Source organism: Gobio gobio (assembly GCF_949357685.1).
Source record: "Gobio gobio genome assembly, chromosome: 13".
Lineage (NCBI taxonomy): Eukaryota > Metazoa > Chordata > Actinopteri > Cypriniformes > Gobionidae > Gobio > Gobio gobio.
The window spans coordinates 18,641,681-18,660,916 of record NC_137106.1 but is presented as its reverse complement, the minus strand read 5'-3'; the positions used below and the strand labels follow the sequence as shown (position 1 = coordinate 18,660,916).

Sequence of the window (19,236 nt, the reverse complement as noted above, 5' to 3'; positions counted from 1 at the left end):
CAGAGAAACAGAGACAGAAATTAGATAAGAGTGTGTGATGCTTTCAGGCAATGTTTTTTTTCCAGACAAAATGACTTATTAATGGTCACTAAGTTGCACAGAGGGACCAAGCCCTGCAGTCTTCAGCACCAGCCAAAGAAAACCACTTCTACACACACACACACACACACACACACACACACACACACACACACACACATACAGAATAAATCATAGATGTATTACATACCGTTCAAGCTAAATTCTTCCCCTCACGCTATAAATTTAATATGAGTGTTTAATTTAACTACTTTAGAATTTATTGACGGCATATAATTGACTGCTCAAGAACATGGTGTACACAACAAAAATCAGCTTTAGTCAATATTTTTGTCTTGTTTTCCAGTAAAAATATTCAAATAGCTATAAAACTAAATATTTCACAAAATACATTTACTTAGGAATTGTTTCTTGTTGCATGCATAAACCTTAATAGAATTTAGGGATAATATATTGATATCATATATTTTTTTTAAAGTAACGGTTTGGTCAATTATATTTTCAAATTTTTACATTTCTGTTGCCTTAAAAAATTTAAATAATTATCGGCTTATTGCTATCAGCCAAGATTTTAATATCAGCCCACTTAACACAAGAAATAAAATAAGTTTAATTCAGTATTCTCTGAAGACAAGTCTTATACAATTTTGTAACATTTTGTTTTAAGGATGTTCAGCAATTGTCTTTACTGGAAGACAAGAACAAACACTGATTAAGGGAGAAAGATTTTTGAAGTATATGAAAATACCATTAAATGGGTATTTTCGGACTAAGAACACAGGATGAACTTGACCATGTCCCACTAACAAGCATCACATGCTTCCTGCCCTGAAGTGTGACATTGTGGCACTGAATATCCACTTCCTTTAATTGCCTCTCAGCGTTAAGTGCTGACTGCCATGGGCTGGAATTCTGTTGTCAAGAAGGGACCTGTGACAGAACATAAACAGGGCGTTAAGTAGTTTTTTAAGTAGGGCCTGCAAGCTCACTGGAACTCCTTCCTCCTAAAGATAAGTTCCTGGAATGGCACAAACTGAGAAACACCTGCCAGTGTCAGTGCCAGTCTTTATATCTGCCTACAAATAGTTTTTGATGGAAAGTTCTTCCACGGAGCAGACAGGCCTCCTTTTTTTTCACCCAGACTCCTTCCATGTTCTTCCATGTCACCTTGTGTGCAGTCTGCTCAGTGACACCACTGGTGATTATGTCATTATTTTGCTCCAGGGGGTTCAAACACATCTGTAGCACTCGTGCGCAGCTTTCTCCAAACCCTGGCACATCTCCCACCCAACCGCCCCGTCTCTGTCTCCCTCCCTCTTCTCTTCATTAGTCTCGGTGCCAGATCCTTTCTTCAGCCAGACAAGAAAGACCCAACTCCAAGCTGCCTTTCTCCTCCTCCTGCCTGCTCCAGTCCTTAGGCCATTCTGTCCTCAGTCTCCCCCCTCCTTCTCCTCCAGATGTCCCTCTTTCTCTCTTTCCCTCCCTCAAACACTCTCTTCTTTCATGGGGTTCAACTGCAATTTGAGACAAATGACTTCATAACCTTTAGCCCAAGCAGGTTTAAACCCAGACCCTCCTCTAGGTCAGAGACCTACTGCCCCTGAATTTGAAGTGCACATGTCATTGTGGCATTGTTTGCTTTAGTAAATGCAGTGATATTGAAGGGTGAAAGGACAAATCAGATTAAGCATAATAAGCATTCTTCATTAAATGAATAGTTCAACCAAAAATGAAACCTCATTCTAGCTCACCCTCGTTCCAAACCACCTTCATGACTTTCTTTCTTCCATGAAACACAAAACAATACATTTTCACTAATTTACTGGTCCTTTTTCAATGAAAAGCAATGCAATGAAAAGCAATGCAAAGCTTTAAAAAGGACAATGTGCATACAATTTGTGCACTATATTTCAAATCTTCAAAAGCCATCTGACAAATGGAAGTCGGTAGAATCTTTGAGTCGGTAAGTTGGAGAACCAGACCAGTGCGATTTGTGAACAAATAATTCAGTTTTCTTAAAAAATCTTATTCTTAAAAAATCTTGTTTTGTGTTCCACCAAGAAAAAAGCATGTACATATTGGCAATGTTCTTTATTTTTTTGGATGAATAATTCCTTTTATAATGCTTGTTTCATCTTCTGTGGAAAAAAAAACAAAACAGCGAATGACCTTATTTAAAGGTGAGCGCAAATATATCCACTCTCACACACACACACACACACACACACTCAATATGTGCCAGCGTGCCTTGAGAAATGGGCATATGGTGCTTGCTCAAAGTTTTCTTAAGTATGAAAAATAGTTTTCATCAAGGCCAATGCAGAATCAGCAGCAGTATGCGCATGTTTGTCCAGCAATTTGCAGTGAGAACCTAGGCGTGCTTCAAGGTTGCCGGGACAGTTTGTGGAGCTCAGTTGCATCACAGTGGGTTTTGAAAGAATCTTTATCAGAGAGGGAAACATGCAATCTGTTTGCTTGATTGACACTCCAGCCAAGAGTTTATCAAACTGCAAGGTTTTGCTTTCTATGTGCTATTGATTAGCTGGAGCCGAATGTCCAGCGTTCAGTTTAACGTTTCTCGTTCAACGGGATGTTGTTCTTTTGAAGTTAAGTCTAGCTCCAGGACAAGCAGTGATAGAGAGAGAAACTGAGAGGGAGTGGGTGGGAGGTGAGAGGGGTGGACTCTTATGCTTTCAGCCCCCTGGCCTTGAGACTTGTTTGCGCTCTGTCAATCCATTATCTCCTGAAAAAAAATCTCAAGCTCCTGCAATAGTTTAAGTGTAATATTTATTTTAAAAGGTCTGTATTTAGTTGTTCTACTGGAATATGTGCCCTAAAATATATATCAAACAACAGAATAAAGAACTTTGAGGATCCTTACCAGTAGTGAAAGGGAAGTTTTCGCTTCTCGGATTAAAGTTTGAGATAGGGAAATGATGATTATGATAAAGCATGCAATGTGGCATGCTGCCCTTAAAATATATATGTTCATGATTTTACTATTTGTGCCATACCGTACTAGGTAGATTAAATATCAACTTAATTTCAATAATAATAATGTTGCATCATCATCATCACTGAAACTGTGAAATGTTTTAGACTTTTCTCTTCGACAATCTCTGAGAAATCTTACTGGCCAGCAGGTGAATTTATCACCTTTGACTGGACGGGTTGGCCTGAGCAAATACAAGCCGTAAGATACACCAGCTCCAAACAAAGGCAATATCAAACAGGAGCCGCAATGAAATGGAAAGTAGACTCTTCCCTTTTAATGATTAACTCTGGTGAGAAAACCAGGACTTTCCTCCGAAGAAGAAACTCTTAGCAGGGACAGAGAGTGGGCCTGGGTTTTCAGTTCCCCACCCTGTGGCCTTTTGAGATACAAACGTTTCACAGACCGTGTCTTCATCTGCGGTACTCGTCCCTGACATTTCCCACACACAAGCATTCGCTCAGCCCTCCTTCCCCTCCCCACGCAGTCCTTGATTTGTATGGCAGTTATCAGGAGGTAAGTCTCTCCTCGATCAATATTTACCCAACAAACAGAGTAGATTCGGGGGCAGTTTGTATAGAGGGCCCAAGTGCACACGCAGTGGGGTGAATGAATGCTGGTTGAAGTACCGGGGCTGCTGATCATGACTTCTCTACATGTCTCCCCCCTCTTTCACCTCTTGTCTTATGTTTCTCAGTGGAGGGGCGATATAATATCCCTCTTTTCATAAGACGGTCTCTGTGTCCTCTCATCCTTGGCAACAGCAGCGCTGAGGATGCAGTGCTGCCAGAAAACTGATCAAGCTGGGGGGCAGGAACCGGTGGCCAGCTAGTCTTATTTGTAATGATACTAAACAAAATCACTTTAAAGTGATTTTTCAACACAGATTAAACTTAACGGACAGAATCTGTGGCATCATGTCGATTATCACAAACATTTTTGACTTGTCCCTCTTAAAAAAAAGCAAAACTCAAGGTCACATTAAGCACTTGCAATGGAAGTGAATGTTACCCATTTTTAGAGGATTTAAAAGTAGACATATTAAGCTATTAATAAAAAAAATGGTTAAAATTGGTCATTTTAGGGTTTATGACATTGCATTTTCAAGGCAATACACTTGTAAAACTAGTTATAACTTCACAAATAAAAGTTTACTGAGCTTCTTTTATCTTAAAATCGTGTTTTTGTGGCCATATATTGAAAGTAAGTGAGTATTTTAATGATTATGAATTGGCTCCATTTACTTCCATTATCAAAGGACAAGTTGACTATTTTTTCAGACTACAAATGCTGTCAACTGAACTTAACTTGAAGTTAATGTTGTTTCAGGTATATTAGTTTACTATGATATGTATTATCACGAATAGCAAAGAAAATCGGAAGTTGGAACTGCTGGAAGTAATTAAGTAATCACTTATGCTTTCACACTTTTTCACATCATCTACAGCCAAGAAGTGAAACACAGCGTGACAGCATGCACAAAACACGGCGGCCACCGGCACACGTAGTCTTTTCTTTATTAGTATTAATTTTCTCCGAGGGCTCTGTGAATCATTTAAACCGTGCCTGACGTATTTTTCCTCTCAACTTGTCTGAATCAGGAGTCCTAAAGGGAGCATATGAAATATTGATGTGGAATTGTCTGCCGTGCGATTCAGCTGTGTTTACCGCACAGCAGAGCGGCCTTAGAGGCTTAGCCTACACAATAGCCGTAACAAAAGAACAACAGCTGATCCGTGTGAGGCGAGGAGGTGACAAAACAGTTAAAGCATGCTGCTGGCTATGGGCAAGCAGTCAGCAGATGCAGACAAAAGGGTTTGTGACAAGAATAACTCTCCCTCTCCCTCTCTCACTCTCTTTTCCTCTGTCCCTCTCTCTCTTTCCAAGGCAAGCAGTCAAGAGGATCCAAAATACCAATACCCTTTTCTCCTTGACATTGTCTTCTTCCCTAGTCAGCATTTTACTGCCCTTTTATGGTAAAAAAAAAAAATGCGTTGGAGAAATTCCTCACAGGAATATTCTTAGCTATGCAGCACTCCTGGGCTTTACCCTATGTTAGCGTCAGTGGCTACGCAAAGGAATCAAATTTGATGTGAACATATCTCTGCCACTAATAGGATAAAAGACAAATCTATTAGCTATAAAATCCTTCACATTAGCACTAAACAGGTGCGCAGTTGCATCATACACTGGCCTATCAGACATTTTAAATGCGACCAATGGAAGCCCTGATTTTCAATTAAAAGAGCCTATACCTTTTTTTTACTCTAGGACATTAAAGGGATAGTTCACCCAAAAATGGAAATGCGGTCATCACTTACACTTACCTGTATGAGTTCCTTTCTTCCGTTGTACACAACAGAAGATATTTTTAAGAATGCTGGTAATCAAAAATGAATCATCCAAATAAATCAACTCAGTAAAATGAATCAGACTGCCCAATGCTAATTAATGGAGACAGTTCCATGAACAAAACTGAGGGAAGATTCAAATGAATCAATTACTTGTTTTTAACCAGTTGATTCAAATGAATCATCCAATTGATCCAACTCACTAAAACAATTCAGACTTCCCAACACAATTTGAGAGAGACATTCTAGCAGAGCGTGTTTTGTCAAGTTACACCACTACTTGTTGAAAACTCGAAATTATTGTCATTGTATTGTTAAATCGAAATATTTTATTGAAAACCATCTTGACAATTTGGGAAATTGCAGTCATTCTCCATTCAAGTAGACAGGATGTGTGCATTGTCTACATAGAAAATAGCTAGCCGAAGGCATTACCAAGATGGCCACCGAGCAGACTGACTTGCCTTTAAGGGATTTCAGGAGCATCCAAAAGAGACGGACTCCCTTCTGAGACCACACAAATTTGAGAAAGGCACCTCTATCACTTTTTTTTCCTTCTTCCTGTGTGCAATTATTCTGTTGTTTTTCCAGAAGGCTGCTGGCCATTGTCTGAGGGGGTGGAAGACTTATAAAAGCGTGAAAAAAATAGGGGAGAGGGTATGTTTCGAGTTGGGGTGTTGGGGAGGTTGGATATCTATAACCTTTGTAATCCCCCCCCCCCCCCCACTTCTCTTCTCTTTTTCTTTCTCACCCCCTCCATTCCATGTGACATTCATTCATCAGCCAAGTGCGTTTGGCAAGCCCTTCGCCTATGAGCGCCGTCCCAGTGACCACTAACCTTGGTATGTCCTGACACTCGTGATGAGTATCTGCAGGACACAGAAGGCAAGCAGGCTGCTATGTCAGGCCTTTATTGTGTACTGCCGAGGCTAGGGACAGTCAGCATAATCAAACAAATGACCCCTGAAGGCTGTGCCCCTCGGGGAGGGAGAAGTAGAAGGAGACAGAGCTCTGGCCAAAAGCACTTGGGCAGGATTTTTTTTTATCTCCTCTTCTCTTCCCCCTCCCTTCCTATGATCTTGCCCCAGGAGAAAGAGTGGAGGAGGGGAGAAATTACTGTACGCCACTGTACAAAAATGTCACCCGTTTGAGACGTACAGCAGTGTTGCGGAGATACTTTAAAATTACAAGTAGCTTACAACAGTTTCAAAGTAGTTCAACTACAATCAAACGGCCCATGAAAAAAGTAGTAAGTTACAAGTTGGTAACAAAAAGTAGCTACATTAAAGCTATATAAGGGAGCGATATAGCTAAATTATATGATTTATTGATAAAATATATAATAAACTATATATTAACTATAACTGAACACATTAAAACTTACTTGGTATATAATTACACATAAATCTCAACTAAAATAAAACTAAACAACAGAAGTGAATCAGAAACAGTGCCAATCATCACTATTAAACTAAATATTTATTTAAATGCCATGTATAAAGTCCCATTAAACAGAGAAGATTAAAATTCATTTCTGAATCAGTTCTTTAAAATTATTCATCCCAAATGAACCATCGCAATGCTATTTGAAAGAGACAGCTCCATGAACATTCAAATGAATCAATGAATCATTTTTACTAGTTCATTAAAATGAACTGCCAGAATAAACCAGCTTGCTAAAATGAATCAGACTTCCCAAAGCTATTTGAGAGATATGGTTCTGTCAACGAAATGGAGTGATGATTGAAATGTTGTGCTTGACTGCTTGACACGTTTTGTCACCCTACAATGCTACTTGTTGAAAACACTAACTTGTTACTGGAAAAGCTATGCTATTATTACACTATTCAGTTAGCAATGCTGCTACTATTAGCTATTTACTCCCTAAGCCCATCATAAAAGGGAGGTAGAATGGAGCACGTTACAGCATATAAAACCTATCAAGCCGTCAACTACACTCCGTTGAATCATACCATCTAGTTTAACTGCCATTATAAGTTCAGTATTTATAGCCATGCTATAATTTAATACTGCATCACAACCAAAAGTCAAGCACTTATGATTGTGGCGGCAGAGTGAAACATCTTCCAAACCGGTCAAGGCCTTCCAGACAAGGGTATGCCTTTGATGACAGTATATTTAACACACTTAATGGAAAAAAGGGAGCTGGGGATGGTGTAGGTCACATGGATGGGATTCTTTGTCCTGACAACTGCTCACCTGGCAGGGCCTTTGAGAAGCAGTCAGGGTCTGATTGATAGTACTGACGCCAAACTAAGCACTGATCCCGATCCACGGGAAAGGGCTGCATTGATAAAAAACAACTATAGGACTTTAACCTTGCAGGGTAGGATGAATATAAGATGGTGCCATAAACTTTGCTGCGGATACATTGATTTGGGATGGTTAGAGTATCAACTGATCTAACTTTTTCCACACCCTAAATGCATCTCAATCAAAAACAGAAAAGTGGAACAAAATAATTATATATTTTGAAGAATGTTACATCTGCTTTTGTCCATATAATGAAAGTAAATGGGGTCCAAAACAATATTAGACCCCACTGATTTCCTATGACACCGACTATGATAGACTGACTAGTAAGGTAAAAAAACAAAACAAAAAAAAAAGCATACAGGTTTGCAATGACATGAAGGTGAATAAATAATGACAGAATTTTCATTTTCCGGCAAACTAACCCAGCTGTATCCGTCAAAAGCTAGCGTTCTTTCTGTGGCCTATAGTAACACATTTAATACGGCAGCATTATGTTTTTGGTCCTCGTATGCAACCTTTGTGTCTGTTTCTGTGTCCTCGCGCCTGCTTCCCCATCTGTGTTTGAGTGTGTGGGTGTTTGTGAGTGTGTGTGGCAGTAAGCACCATGTCTGGGAAGTGTCTTGTCTAGCTGTAGGGGAGGTGGCTTAGTTCTTTGCCTGGCTAATCATCTCTATAATGTTAGCGGAGAGGAGCTGTCACTGGTGCTAAAGAGATCACAGGGCCAGTCTACAGTATGCCCCCGGTCTTGGCCCTCTCTCACGAACAACAGCATCACGCCAGAGAGATGTGTTCTGGTTGTAGAGAGCAAAATCCGAAGTAGTGTCCTATACACTACCTGATTATATTGCTTGGGAAAACACAGAGTTCCAGAACCTGTCTAAGGGCCACCTATGATGTAGTATTGTGGCTACAACTTTGGTTTGAAACTTGGTGCCCAAGCAATAAACTGCGTGATCGCTACAGAATCAAGTTTCTCTGGAACCCGATAAGAAGCAAAGCTGAATGTGGTATTTTATGGGCCGCTATCAGTAGCAGAATCTTCTTCTTCCCCTTCTAGAAGTGGAAGCATATTGAGACAAAAAGACATTTTATGAGACATCGCTAACAATCTTGTGTCAAATAAAGGGAAGTCAACAAATTATGTTTCGCTCCCTCTAGGAAGTAGACTCTAAAAGAGGAACAGCTCAGGTAATGTTTAACCCAATAAGTTCCTCTTGGTTACAACCTCACAAATTCTTCCACATTCAAAACATTGACTGTAAGGTGTTATTCAATGGTTGGATTTGTTTCAATTAAAAAAAAATATCTTGCTGCTTTTTTCACTGTAAACATTCAAAAGCAATTAAGTACTTTCACGTCCCCCAATGTTGCAGTTACACACACACACAAAAAAGAGGAAAGACAATTGATATAAAAGATTTGAAAGACTTAACAGTTAAGTTCCACTCCAACACGGGTATTCAAGTCGCCACCACCAGAATGTGTTTCAGCAACTGAAACAAAAAGGAATTAGTGTAGTGACGATGTTTGGGGCTGTTCAATATGTCCCCTCAGACTTTGGCAGCCCAACGCTCCCTTACACAGTTTCTGCCAGGAGGGTCTTTCGGTTCTTGGAGGGTCCCGCTTTGAGTCTCAGTGCAAAATCGTATTTTCTTTTTTTGCTTAACTCTTTTTCTTTTTTCCCCCTTTCTTTTCTTTTCTTTTCTTAATCAGAGACTTGGGATTGAAATGTAATATGTTTATTAATGTCATTGTCTCCTTGTGTATCAGCAGGTTCCGGAGCGATTCCTGGAAGTGGCACAGATCACGTTACGGGAGTTTTTCAATGCCATTGTGGCAGGCAAAGATGTTGATCCTTCCTGGAAGAAGGCCATATACAAGGTCATCTGCAAGCTGGACAGTGAGGTCCCAGAGATTTTCAAATCTCCCAATTGTCTGCAGGAGCTTCTGCATGAGTAGTGATTTGAATTGCTTACCAAGTATCATCCCTTCTTTTCGAGAAATCTTTACAAAGTAAGAGGTAGCATTCCTATTTTTAAGTCCCGGCTACTTTTGAATGACTTAGCTGTTTCATTTTTTTTTTTTTTTGTGCATCTTTTTGGGAAAGTCTATAAAATTCTTGATTGTTTTGACTGTATTCAATCCTCACCCCCTTTTCCTTGCCTTTAAAATGGGCATTACTATGTTTACCACACAATGGTTAACAAATGGAACTGACACCCTGAATTTCTCTCTTTTATTGGTCTTTTTTTGTTGAGGGCTTTGTTTTATCCCAGAATGTTTGCAATGTGTGATGGTTTTACTATTGCTGAATAAGACTTGCATTTGTAGCTTGTATAGATGTAATTATTATTTATGATTAATATAATTATTACCATTAATGTTATTCATGCTTGCTACAAAAAAGGAAGAAAGGAAAAGAAAGACAAAAAAATTGACATGTGGTATTCTTGTTTCTCATGGCAATGCTACAGAAAATAAATTATTCTTTGGACAAAATAATAATAATAAAGAGGGGTATACATTTTCTATGTGGGAAATTCATATATATATAATATAAATATATATATATATATATATTTGGTGTTATTCTTGAAAGGAACAGCCTTTTTTTTTTTTGGTTTAGCCATTCTTCCATGTTGGCTAGGGTCCAATGTTCTTGTGTTTTGTGTCCACATTGATAGCACTGGCTCTAGGGAGGGAGGCCTACTCGTAGGTTTTTTTTTTTCCTTGACGGAGCAGCCTCTCCTGTAACTAAGCAACATGGCCATTTCATACTGGGGCAAGCCAGTTCGGCACAAAAAAAATGGACGCCTTCCCACTGAGAAACCATTCTTGCTCATAAAAAGCACACTGTCACAACTGCTCGCATAAACACACACACACATCACTCTCATACATAGACGCTAATTCACAAACACAAACACGTGCCGTACGGCAAGAGAATGGTAGCTGTTGTTCATTTTCTCCACCTGCTAGCTGGGAACACCTCTATAATTGGACAGTAAATTTGGTAGATTATCTCAAATTTGATTTACACAGTAGAGATTTTGGCTGAGAATAATAATTTGAGCATTAGCAAAAGTTTTTTTTTTCTTTGTACGTACTGGATTGTACATAGTTTATTTGTTAGAAATGTACAGATTTGCTTAATATTCACAATCATACGATCATGCTGTGGCAGTGTACAGTTTATCAGTAGTGAAACCATGTTAGAGAAAGACATTGTTTGTTTGAGTTCAATTGTACATTTCTATGAATCGTATTAATTTCTTTGAGTTGCATTTTAGTAGCTAAGCCAGCTAAAAGATCCATGTAAATGCTACCAATTACAACAATTAGCCAACTCTAGAGAAAAAAAAGACAGATAAAAGCACAGTTTCTTCTCAAATCCATGTTCACAAAAGAAAAGAGGGCCTTCAGACTCTTTGTGCATCCCTTCCTAGTTCATAAATAAGAGTCGGAAGTAGAGGGCAAGGGCTGGACATGTGATCTGCTCTGGAAGCCTGTGCCGTTTGCATTGGGCAAATCCAGCTGATGAATTGAAACGCAGGCCGGCAATTATTGTCAGCACAATGCCTTAAAAAACCTGCTGACTTCTAGATTAATGGGCACAAAAGAGCATGAGGTGCTGTCATTCTGTCGCCAGGGCTGGCATCATCCACAGCCCCCGGACAACACACAAAACGCCAAGCTATTCACTATGCATTGTAAAGAAGAGGAAAAACAAACCCAAAACAAAGTTAGGAGTTGAAAAAAGGAGATGTTTGGCTCTGTTCTCTTCTCAAGTCTCTCGCAAGGCTGTGCTGACGTACGTTCTCCTTTACGTGCATTGTGATAAATAAACGATTCTTTCAAGTCGCAAGGAATTCTGTTATCACTATTCATTTATTTAAAGGTGATACTTTGCAACATTTTCGACCTAAAGGTGAAGGTTGTGTCATTGCAATATTTTAATTTGCGCATAAATTGGTGCTTAGTCATATTCATCTGCTCATATTCACCTATACAAACAGGTATTGTGTATTTTACGCACTTAAGGAATCTGATAATTGCCTGTGCCTAATGTTAATTACACCAGCAAATTATTAGTTTTTTAATTAAAATATATAAAATGCAACAGAAATTATACAATTTGACCTCAAATCCTATGAAGAGACATAAAAACATAGATGAAAAAACAATAGCACAAATTGAAATGGAGGGTTATATTTTCCTTGTTTTGAAAGAAAATGCCCTCACACTAATAGGTTCTAGGTAATGAACTACATGCGAAGTCCAGGAAAACTAACTTTTACAGCCCATTTGAAGAAGAACAAGTTTGACGCTTAGTTCCCCATGAATTTAAGCCATTTAACATAGCACAGAGGCAATACGTGTGCATAGGTGTGTGTGCGTGCGTGCTTACTTGTGCATGTGCGTGTTTGCAGGGAGTGTGTGTTATACACGCATGATAGTACGTTAGTTTTAGTTCCCATAAGGACTTCTGTTTATTTTCTTTTATCTATTGTTTCTCGTTTTTGAACTTTTATTTGTATTTATCACTGTACTGCATCTTCAAGACAAACCAGAGGGAGGTTACGTTCAACATCTCAAGTCTTTTTTTTTTCTTGCTATTGTACTTCTAGAAGTGTTATGATGTTTTAAATGTTTCGAGTGGCTCTCAGTCGACTATTTTTCTCCCCTTCATCTCACCACCTCTTCAGGGTTGCCCGTCAAAGGTGTTCTCGATCAGTCTGCATTAATTTGGTATTGAAATGAGATGGATCTGTTTGTGTGGTTACACAGGGTCATTTGCTGTGTTGCTTTGCTGTCGAAAATCCTAAATGTAGCCGTGTACATTTAGCACTCCATTAAGGACACTCTATAGAAGAAGAAAAAAAACCTCTCTGAATAACCTTGATTCAAAGTTTGGGTATGAAGTACACTATTGCTCATTTACATTTGACATAAGGAACTTTTTATTTGTTTTCATGCGATGGAAGAAAAAAAAACTCTGTCATGTGGTGATATGTACAAATCAATTGCCAAACTCAGTTTGGGACTGTTTTTTATAACAAAGAAAGACATTACAGAAGAGAAAATGAAGAAAGAAACTTTGTATATGACTATATTTCTGGGAGGGGAACAATTATTTGTACTGAATGCAATGTGTTGTACAAGACTCTTTACTCTTTGTAGATTTGATGCTGTATTTATGAGGTGCGTGCTCCCTGAAGGGTTTTAAACATGATTTCACTGGCTTCGACATGTATGTAAATACAAACCGAAAATGAGAAAACACTGCCTTTCTATGATTTAGCAATATGATGTAAATAGCATTGTTATGCTTTTTTTGTATGAAAGAACTCTTTGAAATGTAGTATGGTAATTCCAGCTGAAACTGTTACAATTTTCTTTGATACGTTTTGAAGGATACACATACATTGTTAACGGGATACCATTGTGGATTTTGTTGTCAATTTGTCATGCAGAACTTTCATAATTTATTGGTTTAATTTATCATAATTTATTTGGTGATGGTGTACAATTTTGTTATTTCTGGGGATGTATTGTAATATTATTTGGTAGAAAGAGACAATATAAATGCCCTCCTAAGCTCCTTAACTCAGTAGAGACATAAAGAGACACTTATGTCCAGGTAGCCATTGTAATTTCAGACACTGTAGTCATAAGAGACGCTTGATGAAAAAAAGGAAAAAAAAAAACCAAAAGGAAAGAAAAAAGAAAAAAAAGATGTACAAAACAACTTTTCTTCTATCTTGTTTGGAAGGTGAAAAAAATGTGTGTTTTGAAGTTTTTATTTCTAATCACTTAAACAGACTTTTACCTTTGCTTTTTACCACCTACACAATACAGTAGTCAAAGTGCCTCGTGTGCCTTCCATCTCCTCGGAACTGAATGTATGTGCAGTATATATGCAAGCTTGTGCAAAATAAAAACTAAGTCCTAGATCAGGTGTTTCCTTTTGCCATTTGTCATCATTTAAATCAGCATGGTAATCAGAGAAAAACCAAGGAGATTGGACTTGCCTGTGATGCCAGAAGAAGTGATCTGTTGTAAATGAGGAGATATTCCACACAGCAGGCCTTTATAGAGCCCTGTTTTGGGCTTTAAGTAATATTTCAGGTTGAAAGTCAAGTTAGGTTTGATTCAACTCAGAGAACTTTGCCAGGAAAATTGATTTCAACTCGTCATTTTCTTTTATAAAAAAGCTCAAATCTGGGTTACAGTGAGACGCTTACAATGGAAGTGAATGGGGACAATCAGTAAATGTTCAGATACTGTTAAATAGTTTCAATAGTATGGCCTCAAGACGTAAACAGTATCAGTGTTATTATTGTAGTGGGGGAGAAAATATGCCTACCTTTTCTGTGTAATTACAACGTAACACTTAAAACTTTAAAATGACTATAAAAATACAAGAGCATTGATTCAGCTTAAATACTAAGATTTTAACAGAAGAATTAATGTAAGGTATTTTATAGATTTGTAGGATTCACATTTTTGCCTTTAAATCCTCCAAATATTGTCCCTATTCACTTCCACTAGAAGTGTCTCGCAGAGAAAACAAAGAACAAGTTGACATTTTTTAGAGATAATCAACATTTAGCCCTAAATGGTGTCGACTGAGCTTAATTTGTATTAAACACAATGCCTTTCCCCCCATGTAAATCTAATTCCTAATCAAGCCTGTTATTTCGTCATTCTTTGATTCAGGCTGAATAGAGTCACTGGCGATACACTTCATCAGATATCACGGTATTGTTTCTCGATTATGTTGTCTTTGACAAAACACTAGAATGGTGTCATTTCCACTGGATTAATATGAACAGTCTAAAGCCAAGCGGAGACAAATAATAATAATAATAATAATAAAATGCTTCAAATACGCACATCATCGTCCAATCTTAATTGCAAAGAAAGAGGGTGGAAAAAGGTGTGCGTGGGGAGAAAAGAGCAGCGCTCGCGCTATTGTGGCTCGTGCGGCGTTGTGGAGGGAAGCGGGGCGGCCGCGGCTGTAATTTATAGTCTGATACAAAGAGGCACTTTAGCGGGCCCGGACCGCTCCAGCGGCTCCGTTGAACAGGAGGTGGGGTCAGAGCCCCCCCTCCCACCCCCACCGCCACCCTCCGCGCCATAATGACGAGCAGAGCCGCTCGCCGCTCCCCTTCTGTTTGATTTCATCATCGCGCCTTTGAAAAGCACATCTTAACAGCACAACAATAAAACAGCTGTGTTTGTGTTGGCCCATTCATTGTTGAAAATTTTACCACCATCCCCTCTTCTCTCCCCTCCCTAAAGAGATAACACGAGAATAATGTCGCTACCGTGATGCTCTCTCAGAAAAGAGAAAGGAAAGATCGCTGTTATTAATTGGTTGTTATTAAAGCAGAGGGGGATAAAGGTTTTGTTCGATGTTCTCACAGGCCTGTCCGAAAGGTAGAATGAATTTTGATGGCTTTAGTAGCAATGTTGTAAGCATGCGAGGTTTTTTCATGAATAACGATTAATTAGCTGGGTTTTTTTTTGTTTTTTTTTCAGACTGGAAAGAATAAAGTTTCTTTTCCGGTTGAAAATGTGAACAAACACTCATGTAAGCAGCGCACCGGCTGACCTCTGTCAGATCGGGGCATTTTGTTTTGGTTATGTAGAGCTAGCACTAACAGGCGTGTGTGACCTTCTCTTTATCAAGAAGACAATGACCTCATCACTCCTTCTGGCATTACATGCAACTTCAGATGCAGCTGCATCGGTTTGGATCCAGAGCTCATGGCTGAATCCAAACGACATGGACAGACGCGGTCAAACGCGCCAGGCTCGTTTCTTCGTTCTTTTTACGGAGCGCGAACCTCTGGGGCTTCCCGCCTCAGCTCAGAGCCGACAGGCTCCTTGCAGTTGGGCTGAAGCAGCATCCTTGCATTACACGAACAGTCTGCTTCATAATCAAATACCATCTGTCGCTACATCTGAACCTGTTTTTAACATCTGTGCTTTCTGGTCTTAACAAAGCTTTAAAAACCAATTCACAACTTTCACAGCTCACTGGGCTGGATGTGTATATTTACTACTTTTAATACATCTTTCTGCTACTTTTATGAGGGCTCTGCTCTCTCCCAGCTGGGGGGCTGTTAGGAGGGCTGCTGGTAGGATGATACTGCCTTGCTCAAGTACCAACTGGCCTGCCACGAGTAGCCAAGTGCAGAGCACTGCCGCACACCGGGTCACAAAGGAAAAGGAGTGAGACGGAGGGAGGGAAAACAAGGCGAAATGTGCCCCGATGAGAGAATGAACACCTTTTGCCAAAACAAGTTTTGTCCATTTGCCCCTCCGATGAGGAGGCTTGGAGTTGATCACGCTTGAAGCCCTATTACTGGAAATGGCACTGCAGGCCGAATGGCAACCAAGGGGAGAATCAGGACCGTGGAGCAGAAGTGTGTTCGAGGTAAATGGGTAAGTGAAAGGTCCCTCCGAGGACAGATCGGTCTGTCACCTCGCACATGCCGAGGAATCTGCAGAGTGTCTTCTACAACTTCAAACCCATTCGCCGGCAGATGTTACCGGAGAGGGTTCCAGAAAACATGATTGTACGTTCTGCAAAGCCAAAAGTAGATGTCAGGCCGATGTTTTCTATTCACCATGTCTCATATTTGCCACACATTGAGCAAAACGGCAATCTCTCTATTCAATTTGTTTTCTCATATCAAAACGATCCATATAAATGAGATGATATGAAACAAAAACGACATAAAAAATGTTCCCTCTCTAAGCCTTGTACAAATTTTATGGGTCAAGGACAAATAAGAGTGACCATGAAAAAAAAGAAAATCTAGTTTATGATACATGTATCAAGTTCTTAAAAATGTACTCTTTGTATTCATGTTGGGTTCATATGGTTTCAAAACCCTTTTATACCATTAAAAAAGTTTCAATAATGATTTTATAAAAATGTCATTTTCCTTACACCTCATACACATGTGAGTCCAAACAAAATCATTTTCAATGTTATAAAAAATATTTTTTAAGGTAAAATGATTAGGCTATTAGTAAGTTTTTAGGGTGTCACACCAAATGACATTGTACAACCTGAACTATTTTGCCTTGAATCTGATATTTTAAGAGATTTTAACACACAGTTGTGAGGATCTTCAGGGGTCCTCTCTATAATTTCTTGATAAAACATTTATAAAAACACATTATATATAGCATCTTTGTCGTTGACCCATATAACAAAATCTGAATCAAATGTTTGTTTTGTAACATTTGATGCTGATTAATTTGTTGCACTCTCACCATTCTGTGCAGCAGGACAAAAAAAACCTTTTTCTCCCTCTGTGCCCTTTCAGAAAAGGCTAATGTTTCAGATGACTTAGTGACACCTGGTGGCAGATTCATTACTCTGATCTCTGCTAATAGAGTCCGTTTCCCACTCCTCCAGTGTAGGGGGGGAGGACAGACCACAAGCCCGTCATTAATTAAGAGCCACATAAGATCATTAAAAAGTCAATAGGGCCTTTCAAGTCTGTGAGCGTTTTCAGCATGCCAACTCAAAGCCGGACCTTTTAAATCAGAGAGGGAGAATAGCCACAAGCGCTTCACTTTCAACTGGCTTCTGTTTCACTTCCAAGTCCTCCTCCATTAGCATTTCCAGAGTTTTCTTCTGCAAAGACCATTTCATATTTGATAATATGCCTCAGTGGGATTCTCTAAGGGTGACTCTCTTTTCTTGATGTATGATATTTATGAGTGTGCATAGCCTTAGAGTGTGCCATGACTACTTGTCTGTGTTGTTTCATTTGAGCAAAGACCTTATGATGTGAAGACTTCTGGACATACTAGCTTTACGTTTTGTGTTGTGCTTTGAAATCAATGCAATTTACATTGCATTAAAAGTCAAAGTATGTTCAGATGCTCTACACAGAGGAATAGACTTTGCTCAAAGACAAACCATCCGCATATGAGACCTCTTTATGGAAGCCTGTTTCCATCTTAGGGTAAAAAATAAAAAGGTAATTGTGCAATAAAGTTAGAAAAAATAGGTAATAAAGTCACATTGTGCGACAAAAAGTCACAATTGTTGCCGCCACAATTGAGGATGCCCTGATATTAAAATTATGGACAATATTTGGACGATAAGATGCTAATTATTTATATGTTATGCTGATAACTAATACACGTCAGATATTATTGATTCCTTTTTGTCTACATAAAGATAAAATACTAAAAAATAATAAATGCTACAAGTGAATTTATGCATCAGAACATTATAATGAACAGTGTGAAAAGTGGATATTAATTTCAAGATCCGCTATGGATTACATTTAACAGTGTTATGAAATTAATTTAGTTATCTATATGGAAAAATAGGGGGAAATGAGCATGTACATATATAAAAATCCAATGTTTACCAAAAATCCAATATTTCATGCATACGGACTACCGGCACATCCGGGAACTTAGCTGTCAATTTCGTCACCGCCCCTTTTTAGGGGAAAATAAACTAGACTTCCCATAGACTTCAATACAATATAGCGGCACAAAACAACGTCCATACACAGCCGACAGGCGTGAATAACTTAAGAAATCACTAAGATTAAACATGTCAAGTAATTTTACAGTAATTATATGTCCAGCCTGCCTGCCAAGAGTGTGAAAGATACATCCACTTAATTTGGTAAATTTAAAAACATGTCCCTTCATTCTCCCCGCGTCAAATTGGTGTAACAAGTGAATGATTTAACTTTTTGCCAAAACGATGCAAACATTGATATTTCTTTTAGGAATTCATTAAAACACTTTTGAAAAACCTTTTAAAAAGTGAGGGACAGCTGTGTAGCGTTTGAAGAACCATCAACTCTCATTCCTCCTAATTGTCATGCCATGCATTAAGTTTCTCAGACAATAGATAAGAAAGACACAGGCCATCTCTGAAGACGAGGAATGGCATGCTTGCAATGTGCCTAAGAAGTGTGTGTTTTATTTTCAACTTTTACAAGTTAGTTCTGGTCCTCCCAAGGAATAACCTTGCCCTGCTCGTGTCAAGGCAAGGCATGCCTTAGAAGGAGATATGCTCTTGTCAGAGGAGGCCTGTCATTCCTAAAACACTCCATGGTACTCTTTTAACGCTTGGGTTCAGCCCCCATAATCTGAGCTTCTCATGAGTGATGCATTGATATGGCTGACATTTATACATGTTAGACAACCACAATGCCACCTTACCACGTATTTCACATTATCACACCAAAAGTTAGGGTATAAGATACAAATTAGCAACAGATTATACACTGAGAAATAAAAATTAGGCATTTTCAGGGCAGACAAAAAGAGCCACTGGCTCCTATACTTTGTTTTGTAAGAATTATTTGCCTAATAATGTTGTTATATATTGTTTCAACATGTCACTAAACAAACTTTGCCTTACAGTCAATTCAACCTTACAACTGTATTTTTATATGCTAAACATTAATCAATAATATTTTGCCGTATCTTTAAGTAGGCCTACATGTCATATGAAAAAACAGTCAGTAAATAGACTGATGTAAGGCAACGTTCAGATTGTCAGTCCAAATATAGAAA

The 19,236-nt window shown here is 38.8% G+C and overlaps 1 protein-coding gene across 3 annotated transcripts in view; it reads left to right on the top strand.

Annotated features, from left to right (window-relative positions):
• Positions 1-13,613, top strand: part of prox1a (prospero homeobox 1a) — a 35,332-nt gene extending 21,719 nt beyond the window's left edge. For all 3 annotated transcript variants that reach the window (XM_079832552.1, XM_079832554.1, XM_079832553.1), the window contains exon 5: positions 9,433-13,613. In XM_079832552.1, the coding sequence (XP_079688678.1) occupies positions 9,433-9,618 (186 nt within the window). In that variant the 3' untranslated portion in view covers positions 9,619-13,613. The remainder of the gene's footprint in view (positions 1-9,432) is intronic.
• The last annotated feature ends 5,623 nt before the right edge of the window (positions 13,614-19,236 follow it).